This window comes from Engystomops pustulosus, chromosome 7 (genome assembly GCF_040894005.1).
Source record: "Engystomops pustulosus chromosome 7, aEngPut4.maternal, whole genome shotgun sequence".
In the NCBI taxonomy this organism is placed as follows: domain Eukaryota; kingdom Metazoa; phylum Chordata; class Amphibia; order Anura; family Leptodactylidae; genus Engystomops; species Engystomops pustulosus.
In genome coordinates, this window is record NC_092417.1 from 62,728,356 (window position 1) to 62,755,525 (window position 27,170).

General features: G+C 44.3%; 1 protein-coding gene and 1 long non-coding RNA gene across 2 annotated transcripts in view; one reads left to right on the plus strand and one right to left on the minus strand.

The window, feature by feature from the left end:
* The window catches only part of DLK1 (delta like non-canonical Notch ligand 1), a 47,470-nt gene extending 39,749 nt beyond the window's left edge, over window positions 1-7,721 (plus strand). The window contains exon 6 of the mRNA XM_072116193.1: window positions 4,891-7,721. Within this exon, the coding sequence (XP_071972294.1) occupies window positions 4,891-5,608 (718 nt within the window). The 3' untranslated portion in view covers window positions 5,609-7,721. The remainder of the gene's footprint in view (window positions 1-4,890) is intronic.
* Window positions 1-25,010, minus strand: part of LOC140069918 (uncharacterized) — a 64,757-nt gene extending 39,747 nt beyond the window's left edge. The window contains exon 1 of the long non-coding RNA XR_011848877.1: window positions 24,946-25,010. This is a non-coding gene — a long non-coding RNA (uncharacterized lncRNA). The remainder of the gene's footprint in view (window positions 1-24,945) is intronic.
* Window positions 25,011-27,170: the final 2,160 nt, after the last annotated feature.

Here is a 27,170-nt window from a genome sequence, read left to right on the forward strand (position 1 = left end):
GGCAGAGTAGGGCTGATCTTTACAGAAAGATGGTGAGGGAGTACGTAGCTGACCATACCATCGTCCTAAATGATCACACAGCTCCCTACAACTACTGGGTTTCAAAGCTGGACATGTGGCACGAACTGGCGCTGTACGCCTTGGAGGTTCTTGCCTGCCCTGCCGCTAGCGTCTTGTCCGAGCGGGTTTTCAGTGCAGCTGGTGGCATCATCACCGATAAGCGTACACGCCTGTCGACTGACAGCGCTGACAGGCTGACGCTTATTAAAATGAATAAAGGCTGGATTTCTCAGAATTTCCAATCTCCACCAGGTGAAGGAAGCTCAACCTGAATAATTGATCCACTCCTCCTCCTCCTCCTCATTTTCCTCCTTCTCCTCCTCTTTGTACAGTAAAGCAGAGGAAAATGGCTATTTTTTGACAGGGCCCACTGGCTCTTGCTATACTTCATGCATTTAATTTTTCTGGAGGGCCACCTACCCGGTCCTCTGTTTGAAACAATTTTTGTGAGTGCCACATACAGGCACTCAATCTATTCCATTTTTCTGGAGGGCCACCTACCCGGTCCTCTGGTTTGAACAATTTTTGGGACTGCCACATACAGGCACTCAATCTATTCCATTTTACTGGAGGGCCACCTACCTGCTCCTCTGGTTTGAAGAATTTTTGGGACTGCCACATACAGGCACTCAATCTATTCCATTTTACTGGAGGGCCACCTACCTGCTCCTCTGGTTTGAAGAATTTTTGGGACTGCCACATACAGGCACTCAATCTATTCCATTTTACTGGAGGGCCACCTACCTGCTCCTCTGGTTTGAACAATTTTTGGGACTGCCACATACAGGCACTCAATCTATTCCATTTTACTGGAGGGCCACCTACCTGCTCCTCTGGTTTGAACAATTTTTGGGACTGCCACATACAGGCACTCAATCTATTCCATTTTACTGGAGGGCCACCTACCTGCTCCTCTGGTTTGAAAAATGTTTGGGACTGCCACATACAGGCACTATCCAAATTAAATTGTCTCCATAGCAGCCTCCACACGTTGTCTCCATTGCTACCTCCAAAAGTCGTCCATATAGCTGCCTCCATACATCGTCCCTTTATCAAACGAGGTGTGTCAGGCAGAAATTTGGGTTGTTTTCATGGATTCCACATCAAAGTTGTTAACTTTGTCGCCACCCTGCTGTGTTATCCACAAAATATACTGGCAAACTTTTACCATTTAGGGATATTATTTCAGCGCTTCTTGCGCATCTGTTTACATTCCCCTCACCCGGCATATCCTAAACTTATAAGAACGCTACTACACTTGATCTTATACAAAAGGTTCTTAGAAGTGCTGTTTGGGGAGTAGCCTAGAGACAGGGGCTTGGATTGGCGAAAGCTCGCCTGGCAGCGGAACGCCAGCTCCATGCGCATCATGCGCTTCTTGCGCATCTGTTTACATTCCCCTAACCCGCCATATCCCAAACTTATAAGAACGCTACTACACTTAACTTGGTGCAGGCTGGGACCGAGTCTGACCCTGGGGCTGGTCATATACTGCCGACGCAGAGAATTGCGGGGCCTACCTCGGTCCAGGTCTCAAAGGCCTACTATACCTCCTCCCACCCCTCCTCCACCTCCTCCGAATTACCATCCGTGGGCATGGCGCCATCAGTCGGTAGCTCTAGGCACAGCAGCAGTGCCGTCGCTAAGCGACAGCAGGCGGTGCTGAAACTGCTGAGCCTAGGCGATAAAAGGCACACCGCCCAAGAGCTATTACAGGGCATTCCACATCAAAGTTGTTAACTTTGTCGCCACCCTGCTGTGTAATCCACAAAATATACTGGCAAACTTTTACCATTTAGGGATATTATTTCAGCGCTTCTTGCGCATCTGTTTACATTCCCCTCACCCGCCATATCCTAAACTTATAAGAACGCTACTACACTTGATCTTATACAAAAGTGCTGTTTGGGGAGTAGCCTAGAGACAGGGGCTTGGATTTGCGAAAGCTCGCCTGGCAGCGGAGCGCCAGCTCCATGCGCATCATGCGCTTCTTGCGCATCTGTTTACATTCCCCTCACCCGGCATATCCTAAACTTATAAGAACGCTACTACACTTGATCTTATACAAAAGTGCTGTTTGGGGAGTAGCCTAGAGACAGGGGCTTGGATTGGCGAAAGCTCGCCTGGCAGCGGAGCGCCAGCTCCATGCGCATCATGCGCTTCTTGCGTATCTGTTTACATTCCCCTCACCCGGCATATCCTAAACTTATAAGAACGCTACTACACTTGATCTTATACAAAAGTGCTGTTTGGGGAGTAGCCTAGAGACAGGGGCTTGGATTGGCGAAAGCTCGTCTGGCAGCAGAGCGCCAGCTCCATGCCAAGATCCAACTAACATAGTTTTAACTGCAGCACCTTTAATCTACTACTAGTTCACTGCCTCCATACATGGTCCCCTTATCAAACGAGCTGTGTCAGGCAGAATTTTGGGTTGTTTTCATGGCTTCCATGTTAACTTTGTCGCCACCCTGCTGTGTAATCCACAAAATATACTGGCAAACTTTTATCATGTACCGATATTATTTGAGCACTTCTTGCTCACCTCCTTTGGTTCCTCTCTGCCACCCATTGGTTTGAAGCCTGAGTCCATTTAGGGTATGTCGCCATGACACTCTCTAGCCTGCTGCCGCTGCCTCTGCATGCCGTCCCCTATAGTGTCAGGGTCAATTATTGCATGTTTTAGATACTATCTAGCTTCATTCTGTCACTCTGTCATGGCCATGCTGTTGCCCATAATTTTGGCATAATGGTGCGTTTAAGCAGCCTCAGAGGCATCCATGCATGCTGCCCCTGCTGTTTCCTGTCCATTTCCGTGGTGTTTCCATCCTTTTCTGAGGTTCCCAGGTGTTTGGCCAAGCTTCCCTGTGCAGAGCCTTGGTCCCCTTGAAAAATGCTCGAGTCTCCCATTGACTTCAATGGGGTTCGTTATTCGAGACGAGCACTCGAACATCGGGAAAAGTTCGTCTCGAATAACGAGTACCCGAGCATTTTAGTGTTCGCTCATCTCTAGAAAGCACCTAAAATAAAAAATAAAATATAGCAATAAATATAATACAATAAATACAAAATAAAAAAATAATACAAAATAAAATACTATTCATGTCATTGTGCTACAAAAAGGGGATCCAAAGGAAATTAGGTGTCTGAATATAGAAATGTCAGTGTATGACTGTGGCACTAGATGGCAGTAATTGCGGTATGAGACTGTTTGACACTAGACAGGCAGTGACTGCGTATGAGACTGTTTGTGATTAGACATGCAGTGATTGCGGTATGAGACTGTTTGACATTAGACATGCAGTGACTGCTGTATGAGTCTGACATTAGACAGGCAGTGACTGCTGTATAAGACTGACATTAGACATGCAGTAACTGTGATATGAGACTGTTTGTGATTAGACATGCAGTGACTGCTGTATGAGTCTGACATTAGACAGGCAGTGACTGCTGTATAAGACTGACATTAGACATGCAGTGACTGCTGTATGAGTCTGACATTAGACATGCAGTGACTGCTGTATAAGACTGACATTAGACATGCAGTGACTGCTGTATGAGTCTGACATTAGACAGGCAGTGACGGCTGTATAAGACTGACATTAGACATGCAGTGACTGCTGTATGAGTCTGACATTAGACAGGCAGTGACTGCTGTATGAGACTGTTTGTGATTAGACATGCAGTGATTGCGGTATGAGTGAGTCTGACATTAGACAGGCAGTGACTGCTGTATGAGACTGACATTAGACATGCAGTGACTGTGATTTGAGACTGTTCAACATTAGACAGGCAGTTACAGTTTATGAGACCATTTGAGATGCAGTCACTCTGGTTTGAGACCATTTCAGATAAGATAGTATCAGTATAAAGATGCAGGTCTTCACTTTGTCCTTAATAGGGAAATTATTTAATTTTTTAAGCCGCCTCTCCTCTGTGTCGCCTCTCTGTATACAGCAGTGTCATATGGCTTCCCCTTTCCAATCACAGCCATGACCAGTATGGACATACCTCTGGTTGCTAGGGGCTTATAGTAGGCTGATTACCCGCTCAGCAGCCCATCAACCAGCTTTTCCGTTTTACCCTGAACCCAAACTTCTGGTTTGGGTTGCCTCATCACTGCCAGCTACTCTTATGTATTAGAGTAGAGTCTATTACACTACAACCCTGAAGTCTTGGTTGTGGCAATACATGACTTCAGTGCTATGATTACAATTTGAGATGGGTTCCTAAATCCGGGAAAATGTCAGTTTTCCGAATCTTCAGGATGTGACCCTAAGGTTCTAAATGCTGGATGTGTTAATTGTCTTAATATTAAAATACAGCTGTCTCCTGTACTAGGGGCGACTGCTTTGCATGTCTCATTATCTGTTTTAGGTATTTGCAATTCAGATCCAATTAAAATGTCTACCATCCTTCTAAACAGCTAAAAATATCACGGTCTGATCTCTTAGCCAGCAACGTGTTTTAGAACTTGTACTGGTAGGATAATGTTAAGATGATTTGTGCAATGAAATATAATATCTGACTATGCAACTAAAAAGCAACTTAATGATTGTTTAGCACCATCCCCATTTATGTGTAATGCCATTATTATTATTATTATTATTTACGGGACCCTTTGATACATTCCCAACATAACTTCACATCAAAATCTATTTTCTTTACTGCTGGGATCAATCATTGCCATGACTTCATACCATGTCAACAGCAATTCCTGCGCATGTCCCTGGAGCATGGGGGAGAGAAAGGACATGGAGCATGGGGGCTATTTGCAGTTGACACGGTATTCTTGTGTTGACTATCCACATGTAATTTTATGTATTTCCACAGGTCTCCTTGCAAGAATGGAGGAACATGCATAGACAATAATGGTTTTGCTTCTCAAGCTTCTTGTCAATGTCCTTTAGGCTTTGATGGTCATAACTGTGAAGTGAAGAAAGATGGTTGCAAACCAAACCCTTGTGCAAATGGTGGTAACTGCACCAATGTTGATAAAGGATTTGAGTGCAAATGTCCAGTTGGATTCAGTGGTCAATCATGTGAGGAAGTCACAGAACCGTGTAGTAGTAATCCCTGTGCCAATGGTGGAACCTGTCGTGTGAAGAACAGAGGATTTCAGTGCACATGTCCTCCTGAATACGCAGGAGCTACATGTCATGCATTGAATACCAATAAGAAGATCCATGCCGTGGTCAATCAATATAATTTTCAGCCGCACCACAAGATCTTTCCACACCAAGGACATGAGGTCTTGAAAATCACAATGAAGGAGACAGTCCACAATATGGACCCATTCCTCAGCAGGAGTCAAATCATTTGCTTCATTGTTCTGGGTCTTCTTACTTGCCTTATTGTTCTCATCACAACGGGAATTGTTTTCTTCTCAAAGTGTGAGACATGGATGGCCAATGCCAAGTACAGCCACCTTATCCGCAAGAAAAAGGATTTCTACTTGAAAGCCAACAGAGAAGCTGACAACGATGTCAAAATAATTTTCCCAGAAAAAGTTAAAATTGCTAACTATAACAGAAATTACACCACTATTTAATGTAACAGTATACAAGAGGTGGAATACAAAAGTCTAGGCTACTTGTAAAGTGAGTTATTGCTGCTTTTATTCAATTTGCCTGTGTTTACCTCCTAGGAAAGATTGATCACCCAAAATGAAAACATGTCTGACAATAGGAACCCAGGACGAATTAAGATTAGGAATACAACATGAAAAACATGACTGCTTTTGTCCACAGAGGTGTCTGTATCATTCCACAAGCTATTGTAATATTTAATTTACCTCAATGTAGCTGAACTACAATACACTTAAAGGACAGGTAGGGTGCAGAAAGAAGCCTTGTTTTTCTGATCTTGTAAATCCCTCCCTACTTTATTAATTTGGGGATTTATTACTGTATAAAGCTCCAGTGTCCCCTCACACCCGTGATGGCAAAATCAGGGAATTCCAGGAAGCTTTGATACTGGAGAACAAGGTATTAGTTCAGAATTTATTATCTAACCTACTTTCAATATCTTAACTTTCTGGGCCTCTGGGACTGCGACACAATGTGAGTGGGGATGTTGGAGTAACACTGACTATTCACAAATGTCTGAGATGTTTTAAACCAACTTTTTGAAAATTGCAGAAGAAGAAGATCTTTAAGGCCAAAGGAAAATAAGTAGCCTTCTAGTTCTGCCCTCCTGTTGTTCCTTTGTGCCATGGGTCCGCTATTTTGTAATCTCTCTGTATTATCATGAACAAACATCTTTTGTGGACTAATCTGGAGCAGAAGTAAATTATCCCTCTAATTCTGGCTGGAAAGGAACTAAGGACCTCAGGTTCTGTCCATCGTCTGTGTATTCCTGCAGCGTTCTTTCAGAAACTCCTGCAGCAGAGGAAGAAGTAATAGGGCACAATGGACAGACACATGGTTGAGTCATATATGCATGTCCAACCAGGAGAAAAAGATAAATTGTTTCAGACTACCGGGGGAAGATGCTGGGGCCATTTGTTAACAACAAAGATGGGCCCAAAAATGGGGTACAAAAGGACAATAATTCCATCAAAGATCATGTACTAGAACAAAGTATAAGAATCGGTGCCCTCAAGCTAGTCCACGCAAGGCTAAGCTCCCACTTGGCTAAAGATTTATCAAACATTTATTAAATGCTTCATTAAGGAATCTACGTGCCATGGTGTTTGTAATATACAATCTTTTATTGTCAAGCTCATTGTCAAGTGATCATTGTTAAAATATATTATGACTGAAGTTTTTCTTTAGAGCAAATACAGCTTTTACACTGCTAATGAAACTGCACCCTCATTCATATAAATAAGCCTTGTAAAATTCCCTGTTTTATGTTAAATCTCAACCGTTTACCTATTTGATGAAAAAAAAAATCCCATCTAATGCATAAGCGAATAAACTAAAAAGAGTCATTTTTTGCCAGAGATATGTGGTGGCCGTGGTAGCGTCATTACAGATGCTATCATGAACTGTATAGCAGATCATCATATTGTCAGAATTTTGTCTTGAATCCGGAGCAGTATGTAACAACTATATTTCCTTTTGAGGACAATAAATTGATGATTATTATGTTATATTAAATATAAGAATTTCATCTTTCACACTACTGCAGACCTGTGGTTATGTGAGCTACTGACCCAGAGATAGGTAAATACAAATTGGATCTTTAAGCTCACATTCCCAATTGCTTCTATTCCTGGTTCTCTGTGATCTATCAGTTTATGTTTACCTGTCACAATCCATTCTTGAATTCTTTGTCATACAAATGGAAAATGGGTTTTCCCATACCATAAAACATAAAAGGGCTCTCACTATGATAACTTATCACCTGAGTACCAGACCCACTGTCCCCTCCTTTTTGTTAACAGTGATGTATTGCAACATAGATTCATTAGGCCATGAGGAAGGGTGACAAGGCTCCATATCATGGGTCCGGCTACATGGACTAGCTGTTTAGTAAAAATGCCATGATTTTCATGAGAGCCTTATTTAAGGGATGGTAGGATGCCACCCTGAAGCTTGTACAAAGCTATGCTCCTGTGTCTTATTGATGTCCTGTGCTGCTATTTATTCATGTGTAAATTGCTGCTACTAATCCAGAAGCTGTCTTTCTAGACATAATAAACCTATAAAAGACTCAAACTTTCTACAAATCTTGACAAGTGTCATACACTGTGTATTTTGGTCATTCCTGATATATGTGTGAAAATTTCATTACAAAGGTTTTTTTTTTTATCAGGCCGTTATGAGAGAATTCATCAGAGGAACCAAAAGAGGGGAGAGTTTTGTCATTCACCTGCACATCATGCCGTTCCCCACAGATCTGCTTATCCTCGCTATTTCATAAATTTGAAGTCCTTGAAAACACAAATAATTCACAAAAAATCTTGACTAGTGATGAGCAGAACATTCTATTCAGGTCCGGGTACCAAACCTAAATGCAGACTTGACCTCCCCTTTACCACTCTGGTAAGATGGGCGTTAATCCATTAAATGCCATTAAACCACAAAGGTGCAAGGGCGTCATCATTTTGTGCCCATGATGTCACTGGTGAGCAATGTTTCTCTCCCAAATGGCGGTGCATAGGTGCAGCGCACAGGCCCCACTGCTTTCAATGTCTATGGCAGCTCTATTGGTGGGGGACATGAATCTAAACTTCTGACTGATGAATCCAGACCCAACCCTGCAAAGTTTAGGTATTCTCAACACTAATTTTAACCAAAATAATTACATTTTAGTAAGGCTTTAATACAGGTCATGCTTGAAAAAAACATAGCCACTACAGTCACCAAAGAAAATTAAACCGCGGGATGTATGAAAAGGGACATGATAAATAAAACAGGTTACAGGATGATCCACAATAAAAGAATGAAGCACTTTTACACAAGAGGTTACTGCCAGCAGTTAGTTGGCCATGTTTTTCTGTTCAGGAACAAAATCACAAATGCCTTCAGTATTACAGAAATTAATTTAACAGAGATTTATTATAATGGGTTGCCCACATATTTTTTATTGATCTCCTAACATAAGGATAATCCATTGCTGTCTGATCAGTGAGGGCTTGACATCTGGCCCCTGTACAGATAAGCTGGTCTGGAAAACATAGAGCACAGAAGCAGATAGCTCCAAATGAGAGCCAAACCTGCAGTTACAACAGATCAATTTAATGCCTGCGCAAGATGGCTGCTTCTTTACTTGCTCATCTGAAGCTACAGCACCACTCCCATTCTCCAACTGCAACCAAATCCGCCCACTTTTGGTGTCAATCTTCACCTACCATTTCCACCTTGGAACAATGACAATCCTCATTCCTTTTGCAGATACTTCAGTTGCTGTATCATGAACTGAAATGCAAGTCACGCAATGGCGGAAAAACTACACCACAGAGTGTGCAATTACCGTGCACCACCACATTTATCAACTGAGAATTTTCAAAAGAACGCAAATTTAATCGCAAAACTACACCACACTACTACAGGGGGAAGTTTTTGCTCAATTTTTTGTTTGAGGTATCTGAGAATTTCCTGTGCAAAAACATCACAAAAAGGCAGAAATTGAGCAGATGTTAAATATACGTGCGACTGGTGCAGTCTATGTGCATAGAGCATACACAGCTGAAGGCATCTACCACTGTAGATGCCAGTCTAACACAAAGGGGCACATTTACTTACTTATGATCCCCGAGGTGCGTTCCCCGACGATGATGCATTGTGCCATGATCCACATAGACCCTGCATGTGTTGCTCTCCGCTCAGGTCTGCCAGGGTTCACCTTCTTCCCGGTGCATGTGAGTGCTTGGCTTGCGACAAAAATTTAAATGTTAAATCCTGCGCTTAGTCCAAATCCGTCGGATCTTACGATGGCCCGCCCCCCCACCCCCCATTTTGTGTCGCGCGAAAGCCGGCGCGATTGCAACACAATCCGAATGCCTGCGACACAAATGCGGCCGCAGAACCCTTAGTAAATAAGCCCCATAGACAACTACTCAAATTTCTACTTAATGATAACTCTTCCTCTATAACTTTATCGTTCTCCCCTACTTTATAATGTTCCTATTGCCATCATCATCCAGCAAAAAACGACCCCTCAACTAGCTTTTTCAATTAAAAAAATAAAACAATTATGACTTTTAGAATATAGTGCTTTACAATTTAAAGGTATTTCAATTAAGTGTGTATATGACTGCAGGGCGCTGCCATGAAGAGAGAAAGACAAAGCTGCAAATAGAAGAAGCCAGAGGTTAGTATAGAGTTGTAGTTTTTTAAGGGGGGGGGCTCTGCAGTGGGCATATTATGTAAATGGGATGCTCTGCAGTGGACATTTTATTAAAGGGGGGCTCTTCAGTGGGCATTTTATTAAAGGGGGCTCTGCAGTGGACATTTCATTAAAGGGGGGCTCTGCAGTGGGTATATTATTAAAGGGGGGCTCTGCTATGGATATTTCATTAAAGTGGAACACTGCTGTGAACATTTCGTTAAAGGGGGGTTCTACTGTGAACATTTCATTAAAGGGGTCTCTGCTGTGGATATTTCATTAATTAGAGGAAGCTGCATTTAGTAAACATTTTAATTTTAGTACAGTAGCAGCTGCATTTCCCTCCCTAGGCGGCTTATAATTGAGTAAATAGCTTTCCCCTGTTTTTTTGTGGTTAAATTAGGTGACTTGGCTTATACTTGAGTAAGTACAAGTATGGGGGGGGGGGCTACAGAAGGGGGGGCAACTGCAGGAATGAGGGCATTTAGACTGGGGGCTGCTGGAAATGGCACATTATATGGTTTGCAGTTGGATATGGAGTGTTTGCAGGGAAACCAATTTTTTTCCAAGGGACCATGGTAAGTGAGTTACCTGACCTGGTCCCGGAGAAAAATATTTGGGTGCAGCTGGTGGTTGGGGAAAAAAGCTTGGGGACCACTGGGCTATGTACCGATCTACGTCCTTGGAATATATGTCACTGTGTGGGACCTTTCAAGCCAATAGTAATAGAAACATGGGAAATAATGCACTAAACTATTCATATTTTTTTTTACAAATTGCACCTGTAATAAAAAAAGAAAATTGAATAAAGAATTTAACATTTTGCCTTTGCATTTCATATCTGAGATCTTATGTTCCCCACATAATTGTCCTTCACCTAACCTGTCAGCACACAATACCTGGTGATGTCATTTCCAACATGTCTTGTTCATTTTCATGACAAAGGTTGTAGCAGGAATGAGTCAGCTTTTTAATATTTAGGATTGAGCCATGATTCATAGTCACCTCCTGTGAAATTACACTGTGGTGAATAAAACACTAGTTTCTATCAATTAGCTGGATATGTTCCCGTGTGCACTGACGCATTCCCTGTTACTATTATTGTGTTGGTTACGTGAATTCAAAAACACATGTACCCAATTTGCTGCAAAAATGTCAAAAGTGACAATTAGACGTCATTGAGGGACCTCTCTGTATAAATAAGTTACAGAAAAAATGTAAACAATATTAAAGGGTATCTTTTCACACCATTTTAGAAATTGCATAGTAGATTAATGTTTATATAAAAACATTACATACAGTGTACTGATTCTGAGTTAGGCTACATTCACACTGCCGTATGTGGGATATATATACGGTCGACGTTTATACGGCCGATATATACGTCCCCATAGACGGCAATGGGCGCACTTGCCCAACGGGAGCCCACGTGCGGTACCGTACTGGTCCGCACCCTGTAAAAAGATAGGACATGTCCTATATTTCGCAATTTCAGAATTTCAGAATATTAAAGCGGTTTGCCCATGAAAGAAAGTTCTCAAATTTTAATCCCCTAGTGAAATTTACAAAATGAAGATTTATTGCTGTTTTAGATCCTACTACTCAGTGGTGGTCAATGTAAAATGTTTGTGGACAGGTACTCTCTAAGTAGAAACTTCATGATTCCTCCGTGCTTTTAGTTGCTGTGTACTGACAATGTGCTATGATTATCAGGATATAAGGTTTTTATACACTTTTATTTAGCTTCTACTATGTATCTGAGACAAAAGAGATGAGACAGATCAGAGATGAGAGATGATGAGATCCATGAGACAAATAAAAAACAATGGGTGAGGTATTTAAACATATACTCGATATATACTTGAGTATAAGCCGACCCTAGTATAAGCCAAGACCCCTAATTTTACCACCAAAAACTGTGAAAAGCTATTGACTCGAGTATAAGCCGAGGGTGGGAAATGCATTGGTCACAGACTCCCCCAGTATATAGCCAGAAAGCCCCCAGTAGTATATAGCCTGCCCCCTGTAGTATACAGCCAGTCCAGCCTGCCCCTGTAGTATATAGCCAGCCCAGCCTGCCCCTAGTATTACACACAGCCAGCCCAGCCTGCCTCCAGTAGTATACAGCCAGCCCAGCCTGCAACCAGTAGTATACAGCCAGCCCAGCCTGCCCCCTGTAGTATACAGCCAGCCCAGCCTGCCCCCAGTAGTGTACAGCCAGCCCAGCACGCCCCCAGTAGTGGACAGGCAGCCCAGCAAGCTCCCAGTAGTATACAGCCATCCCAACACTAAAAAAACACCCCAAAAACTTATATACTCACCCTCCAGCTCCCCCATATCAGTGCGGCTCCTCTTCTGGCTTCCGCCAATCCCAAAAATCCCATTATGTCTATTATTCTAAGTTCACTTACCCATGGTGTATATTATATGTGGATGAAGTACCTCGACGCATGTTTCGTGTGCCACCGCGTCGACAGGCCGCTTTAGGAAGCGGTGGCACACGTAACGTGCTGAATATAGCCCCAGATTGTGAAAATTCCAAGAGCGCCCCTTTAACAGGTTAATTCAGACAGGTTGTTAAAATATTTACTTAATAAGAGAAAGTTCATCCCATCCTCCACAGCAAGAGAACATATTTTTGGCATCAATACCCAAACCTAGAATACAGCACGTAATCTATAGGTTTAAACTAATAAGAGCACAGCATGAGTCTACTCCCACTGCTGTAGATGTTGAAACAAGGTCATGACTTCAAACAGCTGACGTACGGCAGTGTTACATGGGCTAAAATGAGATTTGAAGAGCAACATATAGCTATATGGCTACACGTCTCAACTACATGGAAGCAGTCAGGGGGAAATCAAAATCATAAACAAGGGGCACTTACTCTAACTAGGCACTGTGACTGTGGTAGTATTATTATATTTGTTATCCATGGTATCCTTCCTTCTAAAATCAACTTTTTAAATGATGCTAATGAGACTGAAGGGCTCTGGGGGAGGCATTACCAGAGCCTCTCCATGCTGCAGATTCACAGGAAACCAGTCCTGTCTGTAGACAACCACCATTACATATCTGCTCCTCGTCCTATCAGAGCAGGACAGTAGCTGAATTTAAGAAAACAAAAATATTCTCTCTTCCTATGTTTTGTAGACTTTATCCTCTCTTATCCAACTGACCCTGAAAGGTTACACCAGGGGTGTCAAACTCATTTTCACCCAGGGACAAATAAGCCTTGCGGTTGCATTAAAGGGGCCGGATGTAATCGTATTACTATACATTAGTAATTTGTACAAAATTACCATGAGGGCAACCACAAAGCTGAACGTACTGTTAAATAACAATCACCTGAGACTGTGTTCACATGTGGTGATTGCGTTGCATTTAAAAACACACAGGACTCCTCTTGCATTTACTAAATGCAATATAAACAAAATCTTATTTCAATAGGTGATCGCAGGAAGTTTGTGCATTATGAAAAGCAACCACAACACAATTATCAAATGTGAATGTGGCCTCAGACATAGCATCATAGTATATAAGGCTGGAAAAAGATGCAAGTCCATTTTGTTTTTTGTCCTTATCATGAGAATCTATTCCTCTCTTGATACATCCCATAATTTTATTTGCTTTAGCAGCAGCCGCCTGGCTCTGGTCACTAAAATTAAGTTTACCATCCCTCAATACCCCCAAGTCTTTTTCAGCTCCAGTTTTACCAAGTAATTGACTGTTTAGAGCATAATTATACTTTTTGTTTCCATGGCCCAAGTGCATGACTTTGCATTTATCTAAATTAAACCTCATCAACCTTTTCTCCGCCTACTCCTCAAGCTTCCACAATTCTCTCTGTAATGCTAAACTATTGACCTCAGTAATAATTACTTTACACAGCTTAGTATTATCTTCAAATATTTAAACTTGACTGTGCATACCCACTACAAGGTCATTAATAGAGATGAGCGAACACTAAAATGCTCGGGTACTCGTTATTCGAGACGAACTTTTCCCGATGCTCGAGTGCTCGTCTCGAATAACGAACCCCATTGAAGTCAATGGGAGACTCGAGCATTTTTCAAGGGGACCAAGGCTCTGCACAGGGAAGCTTGGCCAAACACCTGGGAACCTCAGAAAAGGATGGAAACACCAGGGGCAGAAAACAGCAGGGGCAGCATGCATGGATGCCTCTGAGGCTGCCTAATCGCACCATTATGCCAAAATTATGGGCAACAGCATGGCCATGACAGAGTGACAGAATGAAGCTAGATAGCATCTAAAACATCCAATAATTGACCCTGACACTATAGGGGACGGCATGCAGAGGCAGCGGCAGCAGGCTAGAGAGTGGCATGGCGACATACCCTAATTGGACTCAGGCTTCAAACCAATGGGTGTCAGAGAGGAACCAAAGGAGGTGAGCAAGAAGCGCTCAAATAATATCGGTACATGATAAAAGTTTGCCAGTATATTTTGTGGATTACACAGCAGGGTGGCGACAAAGTTAACATGGAAGCCATGAAAACAACCCAAAATTCTGCCTGACACAGCTCGTTTGATAAGGGGACCATGTATGCTTACAGTTCATGCCAGTCGCTGCACTGGCTGCCAGTCTCCTTTCGAATACAGTTTAAAATAATAATAACCCTCATCCATAAAGCTCTGTATAATGCTGCACCCCCCTACCTCTCCTCTCTTATCTCAGTCTATCGCCCAACCCGTGCTCTTAGATCCGCCAGTGATCTTAGATTAACCTCTACCCTAGTGCGGACCTCCCACTCGCGTCTCCAAGACTTCTCTAGAGCTGCACCAATTCTATGGAATGCTCTGCCCCGGACTATCAGACTAATACCTAACCTCCAAAGTTTCAAACGTGCTCTTAAAACCCATTTCTTTAGGCAAGCCTATAACACTCATTAACTGCATGAAGTTTTAACTCTTCTACTAACCCGTCCTGTGTCGTCCTCCCATCTGTTATCCAGCAACCAACAGGCACCAGACTTCTCTGCAGTCCCATTCACCCTGGACCTGGTATATAAGATGACGGCTGAGTGGTTCAAGCGACAGCAATTCCATTTATTATATTTTTTTTTATTCCCTAAAAAGAATGGCTTGACCATTAAATATTCTTTTACCTCGTGTTACCCCATCATCTTCATAAACCGTAAGCTCTGGCGAGCAGGGACCTCACTCCTGTTGTTCCATACAAATGTTGTGCTCTGATTTGTAAAGCGCTACAGAATATGATGACGCTATATAAATAAAGATTATTATTATTATTATTATGGAGGCAGTGAACTAGTAGTAGATTAAAGGTGCTGCAACTATGTTAGTTGGATCTTGGGATGGAGCTGGCGCTCTGCAGCCAGGCGAGCTTTCGCCAATCCAAGCCCCTGTCTCTAGGCTACTCCCCAAACAGCACTTCTAAGAACCTTTTGTATAAGATCAAGTGTAGTAGCGTTCTTATAAGTTTAGGATATGGCGGGTGAGGGGAATGTAAACAGATGCGCAAGAAGCGCTGAAATAATATCCCTAAATGGTAAAAGTTTGCAAGTATATTTTGTGGATTACACAGCAGGGTGGCGACAAAGTTAACAACTTTGATGTGGAATGCCCTGTAATAGCTCTTGGGCGGTGTGCCTTTTATCGCCTAGGCTCAGCAGTTTCAGCACCGCCTGCTGTCGCTTAGCGACGGCACTGCTGCTGTGCCTAGAGCTACCGACTGATGGCGCCATGCCCACGGATGGTAATTCGGAGGAGGAGGAGGTGGAGGAGGGGTGGGAGGAGGTATAGTAGGCCTTTGAGACCTGGACCGAGGTAGGCCCCGCAATTCTCTGCGTCGGCAGTATATGAGGGTCAGACTCGGTCCCAGCCTGCACCAAGTTAAGTGTAGTAGCGTTCTTATAAGTTTGGGATATGGCGGGTGAGGGGAATGTAAACAGATGCGCAAGAAGCGCATGATGCGCATGGAGCTGGCGCTCCGCTGCCAGGCGAGCTTTCGCCAATCCAAGCCCCTGTCTCTAGGCTACTCCCCAAACAGCACTTCTAAGAACCTTTTGTATAAGATCAAGTGTAGTAGCGTTCTTATAAGTTTAGGATATGCCGGGTGAGGGGAATGTAAACAGATGCGCAAGAAGCGCTGAAATAATATCCCTAAATGGTAAAAGTTTGCCAGTATATTTTGTGGATAACACAGCAGGGTGGCGACAAAGTTAACAACTTTGATGTGGAATCCATGAAAACAACCCAAATTTCTGCCTGACACACCTCGTTTGATAAAGGGACGATGTATGGAGGCAGCTATATGGACGACTTTTGGAGGTAGCAATGGAGACAACGTGTGGAGGCTGCTATGGAGACAATTTAATTTGGATAGTGCCTGTATGTGGCAGTCCCAAACATTTTTCAAACCAGAGGAGCAGGTAGGTGGCCCTCCAGTAAAATGGAATAGATTGAGTGCCTGTATGTGGCAGTCCCAAAAATGTTTCAAACCAGAGGAGCAGGTAGGTGGCCCTGCAGTAAAATGGAATAGATTGAGTGCCTGTATGTGGCAGTCCCAAAAATTTTTCAAACCAGAGGAGCAGGTAGGTGGCCCTCCAGTAAAATGGAATAGATTGAGTGCCTGTATGTGGCAGTCCCAAACATTTTTCAAACCAGAGGAGCAGGTAGGTGGCCCTCCAGTAAAATGGAATAGATTGAGTGCCTGTATGTGGCAGTCCCAAAAATGTTTCAAACCAGAGGAGCAGGTAGGTGGCCCTGCAGTAAAATGGAATAGATTGAGTGCCTGTATGTGGCAGTCCCAAACATTTTTCAAACCAGAGGAGCAGGTAGGTGGCCCTCCAGTAAAATGGAATAGATTGAGTGCCTGTATGTGGCAGTCCCAAAAATGTTTCAAACCAGAGGAGCAGGTAGGTGGCCCTGCAGTAAAATGGAATAGATTGAGTGCCTGTATGTGGCAGTCCCAAACATTTTTCAAACCAGAGGAGCAGGTAGGTGGCCCTCCAGCAAAATGGAATAGATTGAGTGCCTGTATGTGGCAGTCCCAAACATTTTTCAAACCAGAGGAGCAGGTAGGTGGCCCTCCAGTAAAATGGAATAGATTGAGTGCCTGTATGTGGCAGTCCCAAAAATGTTTCAAACCAGAGGAGCAGGTAGGTGGCCCTGCAGTAAAATGGAATAGATTGAGTGCCTGTATGTGGCAGTCCCAAACATTTTTCAAACCAGAGGAGCAGGTAGGTGGCCCTCCAGTAAAATGGAATAGATTGAGTGCCTGTATGTGGCAGTCCCAAAAATGTTTCAAACCAGAGGAGCAGGTAGGTGGCCCTGCAGTAAAATGGAATAGATTGAGTGCCTGTATGTGGCAGTCCCAAACATTTTTCAAACCAGAGGAGCAGGTAGGTGGCCCTCCAGTAAAATGGAATAGATTGAGTGCCTGTATGTGGCAGTCCCAAACATTTTTCAAACCAGAGGAGCAGGTAGGTGGCCCTCCAGTAAAATGGAATAGATTGAGTGCCTGTATGTGGCAGTCCCAAAAAATTTTTAAAACAGAGGACCGGGTAGGTGGCCCTCCAGAAAAATGGAATAGATTGAGTGCCTGTATGTGGCACTCACAAAAATTGTTTCAAACAGAGGACCGGGTAGGTGGCCCTCCAGAAAAATTAAATGCATGAAGTACTATAGCAAGAGCCAGTGGGCCCTGTCAAAAAATAGCCATTTTCCTCTGCTTTACTGTACAAAGAGGAGGAGAAGGAGGAAAATGAGGAGGAGGAGGAGTGGATCAATTATTCAGGTTGAGCTTCCTTCACCTGGTGGAGATTGGAAATTCTGAGAAATCCAGCCTTTATTCATTTTAATAAGCGTCAGCCTGTCAGCGCTGTCAGTCGACAGGCGTGTACGCTTATCGGTGATGATGCCACCAGCTGCACTGAAAACCCGCTCGGACAAGACGCTAGCGGCAGGGCAGGCAAGAACCTCCAAGGCGTACAGCGCCAGTTCGTGCCACATGTCCAGCTTTGAAACCCAGTAGTTGTAGGGAGCTGTGTGATCATTTAGGACGATGGTATGGTCAGCTACGTACTCCCTCACCATCTTTCTGTAAAGATCAGCCCTACTCTGCCGAGACTGGGGACAGGTGACAGTGTCTTGCTGAGGTGACATAAAGCTGGCAAAAGCCTTGTAAAGCGTACCCTTGCCAGTGCTGGACAAGCTGCCTGCTCGCCTACTCTCCCTCGCTACTTGTCCCGCAGAACTACGCACTCTGCCGCTAGCGCTGTCAGAAGGGAAATACTGTTTCAGCTTGTGCACCAGGGCCTGCTGGTATTCATGCATTCTCACACTCCTTTCCTCTGCAGGGATGAGAGTGGAAAGATTTTGCTTGTACCGTGGGTCCAGGAGAGTGAACACCCAGTAATCGGTGCTGGAATAAATTCTTTGAACGCGAGGGTCACGGGATAGGCAGCCTAGCATGAAATCTGCCATATGCGCCAGAGTACCAACGCGTAAGAATTCACTCCCCTCACTGGCCTGACTGTCCATTTCCTCCTCCTCCAACTCCTCCAACTCCTCTTCTTCTGCCCATACACGCTGAACAGTGAAGGACTCAACAATGGTCCCCTCTTGTGTCTCGCCAACATTCTCCTCCTCTTCCTCCTCATCCTCCTCCACCTCCACCTCCTCCGATATGCGCTGAGAAACAGACCTGAGGGTGCTTTGGCTATCAACAAGGGAATATTCTTCCCCTGTCTCTTGTGACGAGCGCAAAGCTTCCGACTTCATGCTGACCAGAGAGTTTTTCAACAGGCCAAGCAGCGGGATGGTGAGGCTGATGATGGCGGCATCGCCACTGACCATCTGTGTTGACTCCTCAAAGTTACTCAGCACCTGACAGATATCAGACATCCACGTCCACTCCTCATTGTAGACTTGAGGAAGCTGACTGACCTGACTACCAGTTCTGGTGGAAGTTGACATCTGGCAGTCTACAATCGCTCTGCGCTGCTGGTAAACTCTGGATAACATGGTCAGTGTTGAATTCCACCTCGTGGGCACGTCGCACAACAGTCGGTGAGCGGGCAGTTGGAGGCGGCGCTGCGCTGCCCTGAGAGTGGTAGCATCTGGGCTGGACTTCCTGAAATGCGCACAGATGCGGCGCACCTTCGTGAGCAAATCAGACAGATTGGGGTATGTCTTGAGGAAACGCTGAACTATCAGATTTAACACATGGGCCAGGCATGGCACATGTGTCAGTCTGCCGAGTTGCAGAGCCGCCACCAGGTTACGGCCGTTGTCACACACAACCATTCCCGGCTTGAGGTTCAGCGGTGCCAGCCACAGATCAGTCTGCGCCGTGATGCCCTGTAATAGCTCTTGGGCGGTGTGCCTTTTGTCGCCTAGGTTCAGCAGTTTGAGCACCGCCTGCTGTCGCTTAGCGACGGCACTGCTGCTGTGCCTAGAGCTACCGACTGATGGCGCCGTGCCCACGGATGGTAGTTCGGAGGAGGAGGTGGAGGAGGGGTGGGAGGAGGAGGAGGCATAGTAGGCCTGAAACACCTGGACCGAGGTAGGCCCCGCAATCCTCGGCGTCGGCAGTATATGAGCAGCCCCAGGGTCAGACTCGGTCCCAGCCTCCACCAAGTTAACCCAATGTGCCGTCAGCGATATATAGTGGCCCTGCCCGGCAGCACTCGTCCACGTGTCCGTGGTCAGGTGGACCTTGTCAGAAACGGCGTTGGTCAGGGCACGGATGATGTTGTCTGACACGTGCTGGTGCAGGGCTGGGACGGCACATCGGGAAAAGTAGTGGCGGCTGGGGACCGAATACCGAGGGGCGGCCGCCGCCATGAGGTTGCGAAAGGCCTCGGTCTCTACTAGCCTATAGGGCAGCATCTCCAGGCTAAGCAATCTGGAGATGTGCACATTAAGGGCTTGGGCGTGCGGGTGGGTTGCACTATATTTGCGTTTCCGCTCCAGCGTCTGGGGTATGGAGAGCTGAACACTGGTGGATGCTGTGGAGGATCGTGGAGGCGACGATGGGGTTTTTGTGGCAGGGTCCTGGGCAGGGGGCTGACTATCAGCTGACACAGGGGAAGGAGCAGTGGTGTGCACGGCCGGAGGTGAACGGGCTTGTTGCCACTGAGTGGGGTGTTTAGCATTCATATGCCTGCGCATACTGGTGGTAGTTAAGCTAGTAGTGGTGGAACCCCTGCTGAGCCTGGTTTGGCAAATGTTGCACACCACAGTCCGTCGGTCATCCGGTGTTTCCTTAAAGAACCTCCAGACTTCTGAAGATCTAGCCCTCGCCGCAAGAGCCCTCGCCACGGGAGCTTCACTAGTTGACACATTTGGCGCTGATGCACCAGCTCTGGCCCTGCCTCTCCGTCTGGCCCCACCACTGCCTCTTCCAACCTGTTCTGGTCGAGGACTCTCCTCCGTCTCAGAAGCACTGTGTTCACCCGGCCTCTCAACCCAGCTTGGGTCTGTCACCTCATCATCCTCCGATCCCTCAGTCTGCTCCCCCCTCGGACTTCCTGCCCTGACAACAACTTCCCCACTGTCTGACAACCGTGTCTCCTCATCGTCGGACACCTCTTTACACACTTCCACTACGTCAAGAAGGTCATCATCACTCACAGACTGTGACTGGTGGAAAACCTGGGCATCGGAAAATTGCTCAGCAGCAACCGGACAAGTGGTTTGTGACTGTGGGAAGGGTCCAGAAAACAGTTCCTCAGAGTATGCCGGTTCAAATGCCAAATTTTCCTGGGAGGGGGCAGACTGGGGGGGAGGAGGCTGAGGTGCAGGAGCTGGAGGAGTGGCGATTTCGGTGACATGGGTGGACTGCGTGGAAGACTGACTGGTGGTGGACAAATTGCTCGAAGCATTGTCAGCAATCCACGACATCACCTGTTCGCACTGTTCTGGCCTCAACAGTGCTCTACCACGAGTCCCAGTAACTTCAGACATGAACCTAGGGAGTGTAGCTCTGCGGCGTTCCCCTGCTCCCTCATCAGCAGGTGGTGTCTCACCCCGCCCAGGACCACGGCCTCTGACCCCTGCAGTAGTTGGACGCCCACGTCCCCGCCCTCGTCTTCTACCCCTAGCCCTCGGGTTAAACATTTTTAAAATGAGAGTTATAACTTTATTTTTTTTTTTACTTTTTTTTGTTTTTTTTTGTGTTTTTTGTTTTTTTTTGTGTTTTTTGTTTTTTTTTGAGTTTTTAAAACCAAACAATGCTATCCTATTGCTATGGCTATTTTCTAGCCAAGTATCAAAGCACACTACTATGCCAGATGAGATGACACTGAGTTAGTGCCTAATTGAAATCCAACCCCTACTAAATTTTCCCACTTCGGTCTTTGCTATGGATATGTGCGTCACTAAGCGCAGAACACAGCGGTCGCAAGTCTCACTACAAATTGCTCAGAATTGGCTAGTACTTGCACTGCAGAAAGTACAGCCACCAGCAGATCAACCAGAAATCAAATATATAGAACGCTACTGTAGGCGTAAGTAAGCTGTTTGTATTCTCCTATGGCTATTTTCTAGCCAAGTATCAAAGCACACTACTATGCCAGATGAGATGACACTGAGTTAGTGCCTAATTGAAATCCAACCCCTACTAAATTTTCCCACTTCGGTCTTTGCTATGGATATGTGCGTCACTAAGCGCAGAACACAGCGGCCGCAAGTCTCACTACAAATTGCTCAGAATTGGCTAGTACATGCACTGCAGAAAGTACAGCCACCAGCAGATCAACCAGAAATCAAATATATAGAACGCTACTGTAGGCGTAAGTAAGCTGTTTGTATTCTCCTATGGCTATTTTCTAGCCAAGTATCAAAGCACACTACTATGCCAGATGAGATGACACTGAGTTAGTGCCTAATTGAAATCCAACCCCTACTAAATTTTCCCACTTCGGTCTTTGCTATGGATATGTGCGTCACTAAGCGCAGAACACAGCGGTCGCAAGTCTCACTACAAATTGCTCAGAATTGGCTAGTACATGCACTGCAGAAAGTACAGCCACCAGCAGATCAACCAGAAATCAAATATATAGAACGCTACTGTAGGCGTAAGTAAGCTGTTTGTATTCTCCTATGGCTATTTTCTAGCCAAGTATCAAAGCACACTACTATGCCAGATGAGATGACACTGAGTTAGTGCCTAATTGAAATCCAACCCCTACTAAATTTTCCCACTTCGGTCTTTGCTATGGATATGTGCGTCACTAAGCGCAGAACACAGCGGTCGCAAGTCTCACTACAAATTGCTCAGAATTGGCTAGTACATGCACTGCAGAAAGTACAGCCACCAGCAGATCAACCAGAAATCAAATATATAGAACGCTACTGTAGGCGTAAGTAAGCTGTTTGTATTCTCCTATGGCTATTTTCTAGCCAAGTATCAAAGCACACTAATATGCCAGATGAGATGACACTGAGTTAGTGCCTAATTGAAATCCAACCCCTACTAAATTTTCCCACTTCGGTCTTTGCTATGGATATGTGTGCCACTAAGAGCTAAACACAACGGTAGCAAGTCCCCCTGCTAATTCCTCACAAAATGGTACTAGATGCAAATTAAAATAAAAAAAGTAGAACGTTATTGTAGCCCTAAGAAGGGCTGTTGGGTTCTTTGAGAATCACTCCTGCCTAACAGTAAGCTAATAGAACACCCTAACGCTTTCCCTGACCAGCAGCAGCTCTCTCCCTAGCGGCATCCAGACACAGAATGATCCGAGCAGCGCGGGCAGCGGCTAGTCTATCCCAGGGTCACCTGATCTGGCCAGCCAACCACTGCTATCGACGTGTAAGGGTACCACGTCATGCTGGGTGGAGTGCAGAGTCTCCTGGCTTGTGATTGGCTCTGTTTCTGGCCGCCAAAAAGCAAAACGGCGGGAGCTGCCATTTTCTCGAGCGGGCGAAGTATTCGTCCGAGCAACGAGCAGTTTCGAGTACCCTAATGCTCGACCGAGCATCAAGCTCGAACGAGCATGTTCGCTCATCTCTAGTCATTAATAAAAATATTTTTTAAAAGTGGCCCCTTCTCCTCGTTAGAGGAGGAAGCAGGACTGCGGAGGGACGATGGCAAGGTAAGTAAAGTTTTTTTCTTCAAGCAGAGAGGAGGCTGCAGGAGCTGTTCCCATCTCCTGGTCTCGGTTCTGCACCTCTATTACATCGGAGCAGAGACCAGGAAGTGGGACGTTGCGGGACAGCACTGTATATTCTCGCTTCCACCTGGGAAAGCAGGACAGCTTCCAAAAACTGGGACTGTCCCGCTAAATCTGGAATGGTTGGGAGCTATGAGTTTAGTAAAACTAGTGACGGCTGTACTTTGTGTAGTTTGCCTGTGAAGTGTGCAGAGTGCACCTAATAATATATTTATTATTTATATATTTTATATTTATTACATATATTATTAATGCACTCTCATTGTAACTCTAGGTCACAGCCAAGAAATAGTAGAAAGACTGCAGCACAGAACAAGATGAAATGAAACTCCACAGATTATTTTATTCGTTACACAGCAATATTCCAGCTACATTTAGTCTTTCACAAGCAAAGACCAAGACCACAGTGTGGTAACACTTAAAGGAAATCAACCAGTGTAAAAAAGTAAAATAATACCACTACAGATACTCACCCATGCTCCTCCTGACACGCGAGGGTCACCTAGAAAAGAAACTTATGATCAGCAGCACGAAGTGAGGGGTCAAGATGTCCAGCGTTCCAGGCTGCTAATTATGCACGCCCCCGCACCTCCCTCTCCCATGCTGGTAACATTAAAGTGAAGTGATATCACGTGAGAGGCGCCAGACACCTTGTCCACGCACTCTGGCCGGTTTGTCAAGACTAGCGAAGGACAGAGCAGGGATCAAGATGCAGAGGATCTATCTGCAGTGTTTTTTTAAAATTTTTTACACTGGTTGATTTCTGCTGGTTATGCTGTCTACACTTTCCTCTTCAATCTGTCACAGCAGGATATAGAGCTAATATAAAACTTTATTATTGCATGGAGAAGAAAAACCTGTCTTGTCTTTGCATTTCCACAAGGTGGAAGTATTTCTTCACAAAATGCAAGATGACTTCATTATGAAATGAGTGGTGCTGGAAACTGATTTACATGGATGATCTGTCTACGGTATATATTTAGGATTAACACAATATAATTCCAAATTTCTCTCTATTTTAACTGATCAATTCTATTAAATTTAATATTTCCATTTATATAAATATATGTGCATATATTTCCTATTTATGGTCTAATTATCTGTTTATCTATTGGTGTATCTGTATATCTATTTTTCTGTTTATCCTTCTATTAATTTATCTATCTATCTATCCGTTTGTCTATCTATCTATCTATCTATCTATCTGTTTATCAGTCTACCTATCATCTATGTTTATCAGTCTACCTATTATCTATGTTTATCAGTCTATTATCTGTCAATATACCCCTAATCTCTATTTACCAGCATCACAGCATAATAATGACTTCTTTGCAGTGTTACTGGAATGGTCACTCACACCCTCAGCTGTTGTACAAGGGGGAAATATCCCCCCACAATCCTTTATCCACTTGCCAAAATATTCCTGTAACAGTAGTTTACTGGTAGAGTCTGCATCAGAGCCTGCACAGGACAGTGAGACTTTGGCTGGTTGATTTGGGGTCAGAGTGATTCAGTTACTGGGTGACTCAGTTTTTATACTTATCATAAATAAAATTTGGGGGTCTAATAACTAAAACAGATGTCAGTTTTTTATAACAGGCACACTTCCCGTAATATGTATAGTGAAACCTGAAACTCGGACTTATTCCTTTGTATTTCCAGTAAACAGACCCCACATTTGGCTTGTCATCCTCTATTGCAAACACTTTGATATGCCATAGCAACTTTTTTCACTTTAAAAATGGCTAATATATATGATATGGAAATATGGTACAGAAAAGGCGGTAAGCGAAAAATATGTTCAAGTGACCCTGTCAGAATCCCAGTCAAATTTAAAGAAAACCTGTCACCAGGAAGGTCATTTTTACATGATGACAGGTCCTAATAGCCCCTGGCAGGGCATCAGAATAATTCCACTGCTTTTTAGTAATTTCTCTAGCATTACCTGGCGCCCTTTCTGCACTGTGTGGTAAGACCTGTGTTGGGGGCAGTTCAAATGACAGTTGCTTGTGGTGGTTATCTGCCGTAAGCAGGTGGGGGGGGGGGGGCAGGAGGGAGCCTCAGTGAGGGAGAGGGCAATGAGTGAGGAGGAGGGGAGGAGGAATTGAGGAGAAGACAACTTGTGCAGTTGGACCTTCCATATGACAAGTTCCCTATAAAACAAGCGTATGTTATTGTAGTGACATTGCTGTTTCATACATATGCCTTTCTTGAGAAAAATCTTGTCCAGGAAGCAGAGAAAGCTTCAACTGTATATATGCAAATGAGCATTAAAGGGCACCATGGGTGTGGCCGTTTTGTGGAGTGCACCTTCTCTAGCAAAAGCGGTGAAACTAGTTTAAAAGCATGTGTATTGTTACTAATACAGTATCAGTAAGGTAAGTCTGCCTTCTCATCGTGGGCTGGCAACACTGGTGGGGACCCACATGGGCCCTTGGCAGCCTAAACATGCATGGATAGATAAAAATGGGGTATTTATCATATGCCGGTGTTCGTGAGGGTACATCCGGCGCCACCGGATACTTCAAGAGCCTCCAGAAGTGCATTCAGCGACTTCTCACATTTGAGAAGTTGCTGATTGCATCAAGTCTACTGGTGTGGGGACTGGAACGACCCGTGCCAACCCACACTCCTGCCAGCCACACCCCCTTCTTGCCCCTCCAGTCCCCACGGAGGGGGAAGTCCTGATAAATACCCCCCAAAGTTTGAAGTTATAGATAGATAGATTATGGATGGATGAATAGTTTGATACTGTAGATAGATAGATAGATAGATAGATAGATAGATAGATAGATAGATAGATAGATACTATTATATTTTCAGCTGTAAACTTCCATTAGTGGAATAACACAGCTTTTTTTTTCTTGAAGAATCTAACTTGAAATATTTGGCACATTATGAAGTTAGAACTCCATGGCAACATTATCCTGGATCTTTCAACAAAATCAAAAAAGACAAAACCAAATCTCTGCAATCTGTACCCACTAATTACTGCAGAAACAGTTTCGCTATCTGGCTGCTTGTTATGGGGATAATTTTAGACAGTTTGTTTTGTAACGCACAGTGTAGTTTATACAAATGTGCTACTGGTTGATATGATTTACGTTATGCAAGTGTAGCGGTTGAGTGCTTCCCATCATTCTGTGTTAAAGGGGTCTTCACATACTTTCTTAATATCTATCAAAGTATTGTAATATTATTACTATAAAACACTATGGCAGATAGGAAGCTGGACATATACTGTAGTAGACTGAAACACTGAAGAATTTTTGGAACCAAATACCACCAAACTATGCCCATTTACATAATGTTTAGAGAATGTTACCATATACTATAGCATCCATGTCATACCAACACTACATTTCCAACTCAAATCTGCCCTGCTTATTTAATTGAACTACCATTTTTTGCCAACTATAAGATACAAATTTTTGATAAGACACAACCCAGATTTATTAATCCAAAAAAGGAAAAATATATTTTACATCAATTCAAGATTCTATTGGTCACACACAGGCACAGCACACACAGCTCTACTACATCCATGCACTCACTTCGCTGTGCTACATCCATATGTACTAAGCTACTGAGGAAAACATTGGAAACTTCGAAACATATCTAGCGAAAATATACCAAAAATATGCCTTCTATATACTAATAGGATTGGCCGTTCCTTTTTATCATACAAATTGAAGGTTGCGGGGAAGGCAGCATCTGTGCTCATAATTTGTTTGCATATTGTATCGGTCTCCACTACTGTGGACATTGGGGCACATTTACTTACCCGATCTCAGAGTTCACAGAAAGTGCTTTGTCTGACGATAATGCACTCTGCTGCGATTCACTAAGATCATGTGCCCGATATCCTGCATTTGTTGCTTCCCCGCTCAGGTCCACCGGAGTTTACCTTCTTCTTCGTGGTGCATGTAAGTGCATTGTCTGCAATTTGAAAGTTAAATCCTGCGCTCAGTCCGAATCAGTCAGATCGTCCGACAGCACGCCCCCTGATTTCTGTCGCATGGAAGCCACCGCAACTGTGCCACAATCCGATCTTGTGCGACACAATCCCCTGCTAAATACCTGTCACAGACGTGACAAACCCAAAAATCCGACAAAAGTGCGGCTGCGGACCCTTTGTAATTAAGCCCCATTGTGTTCTGTTGCTGAATC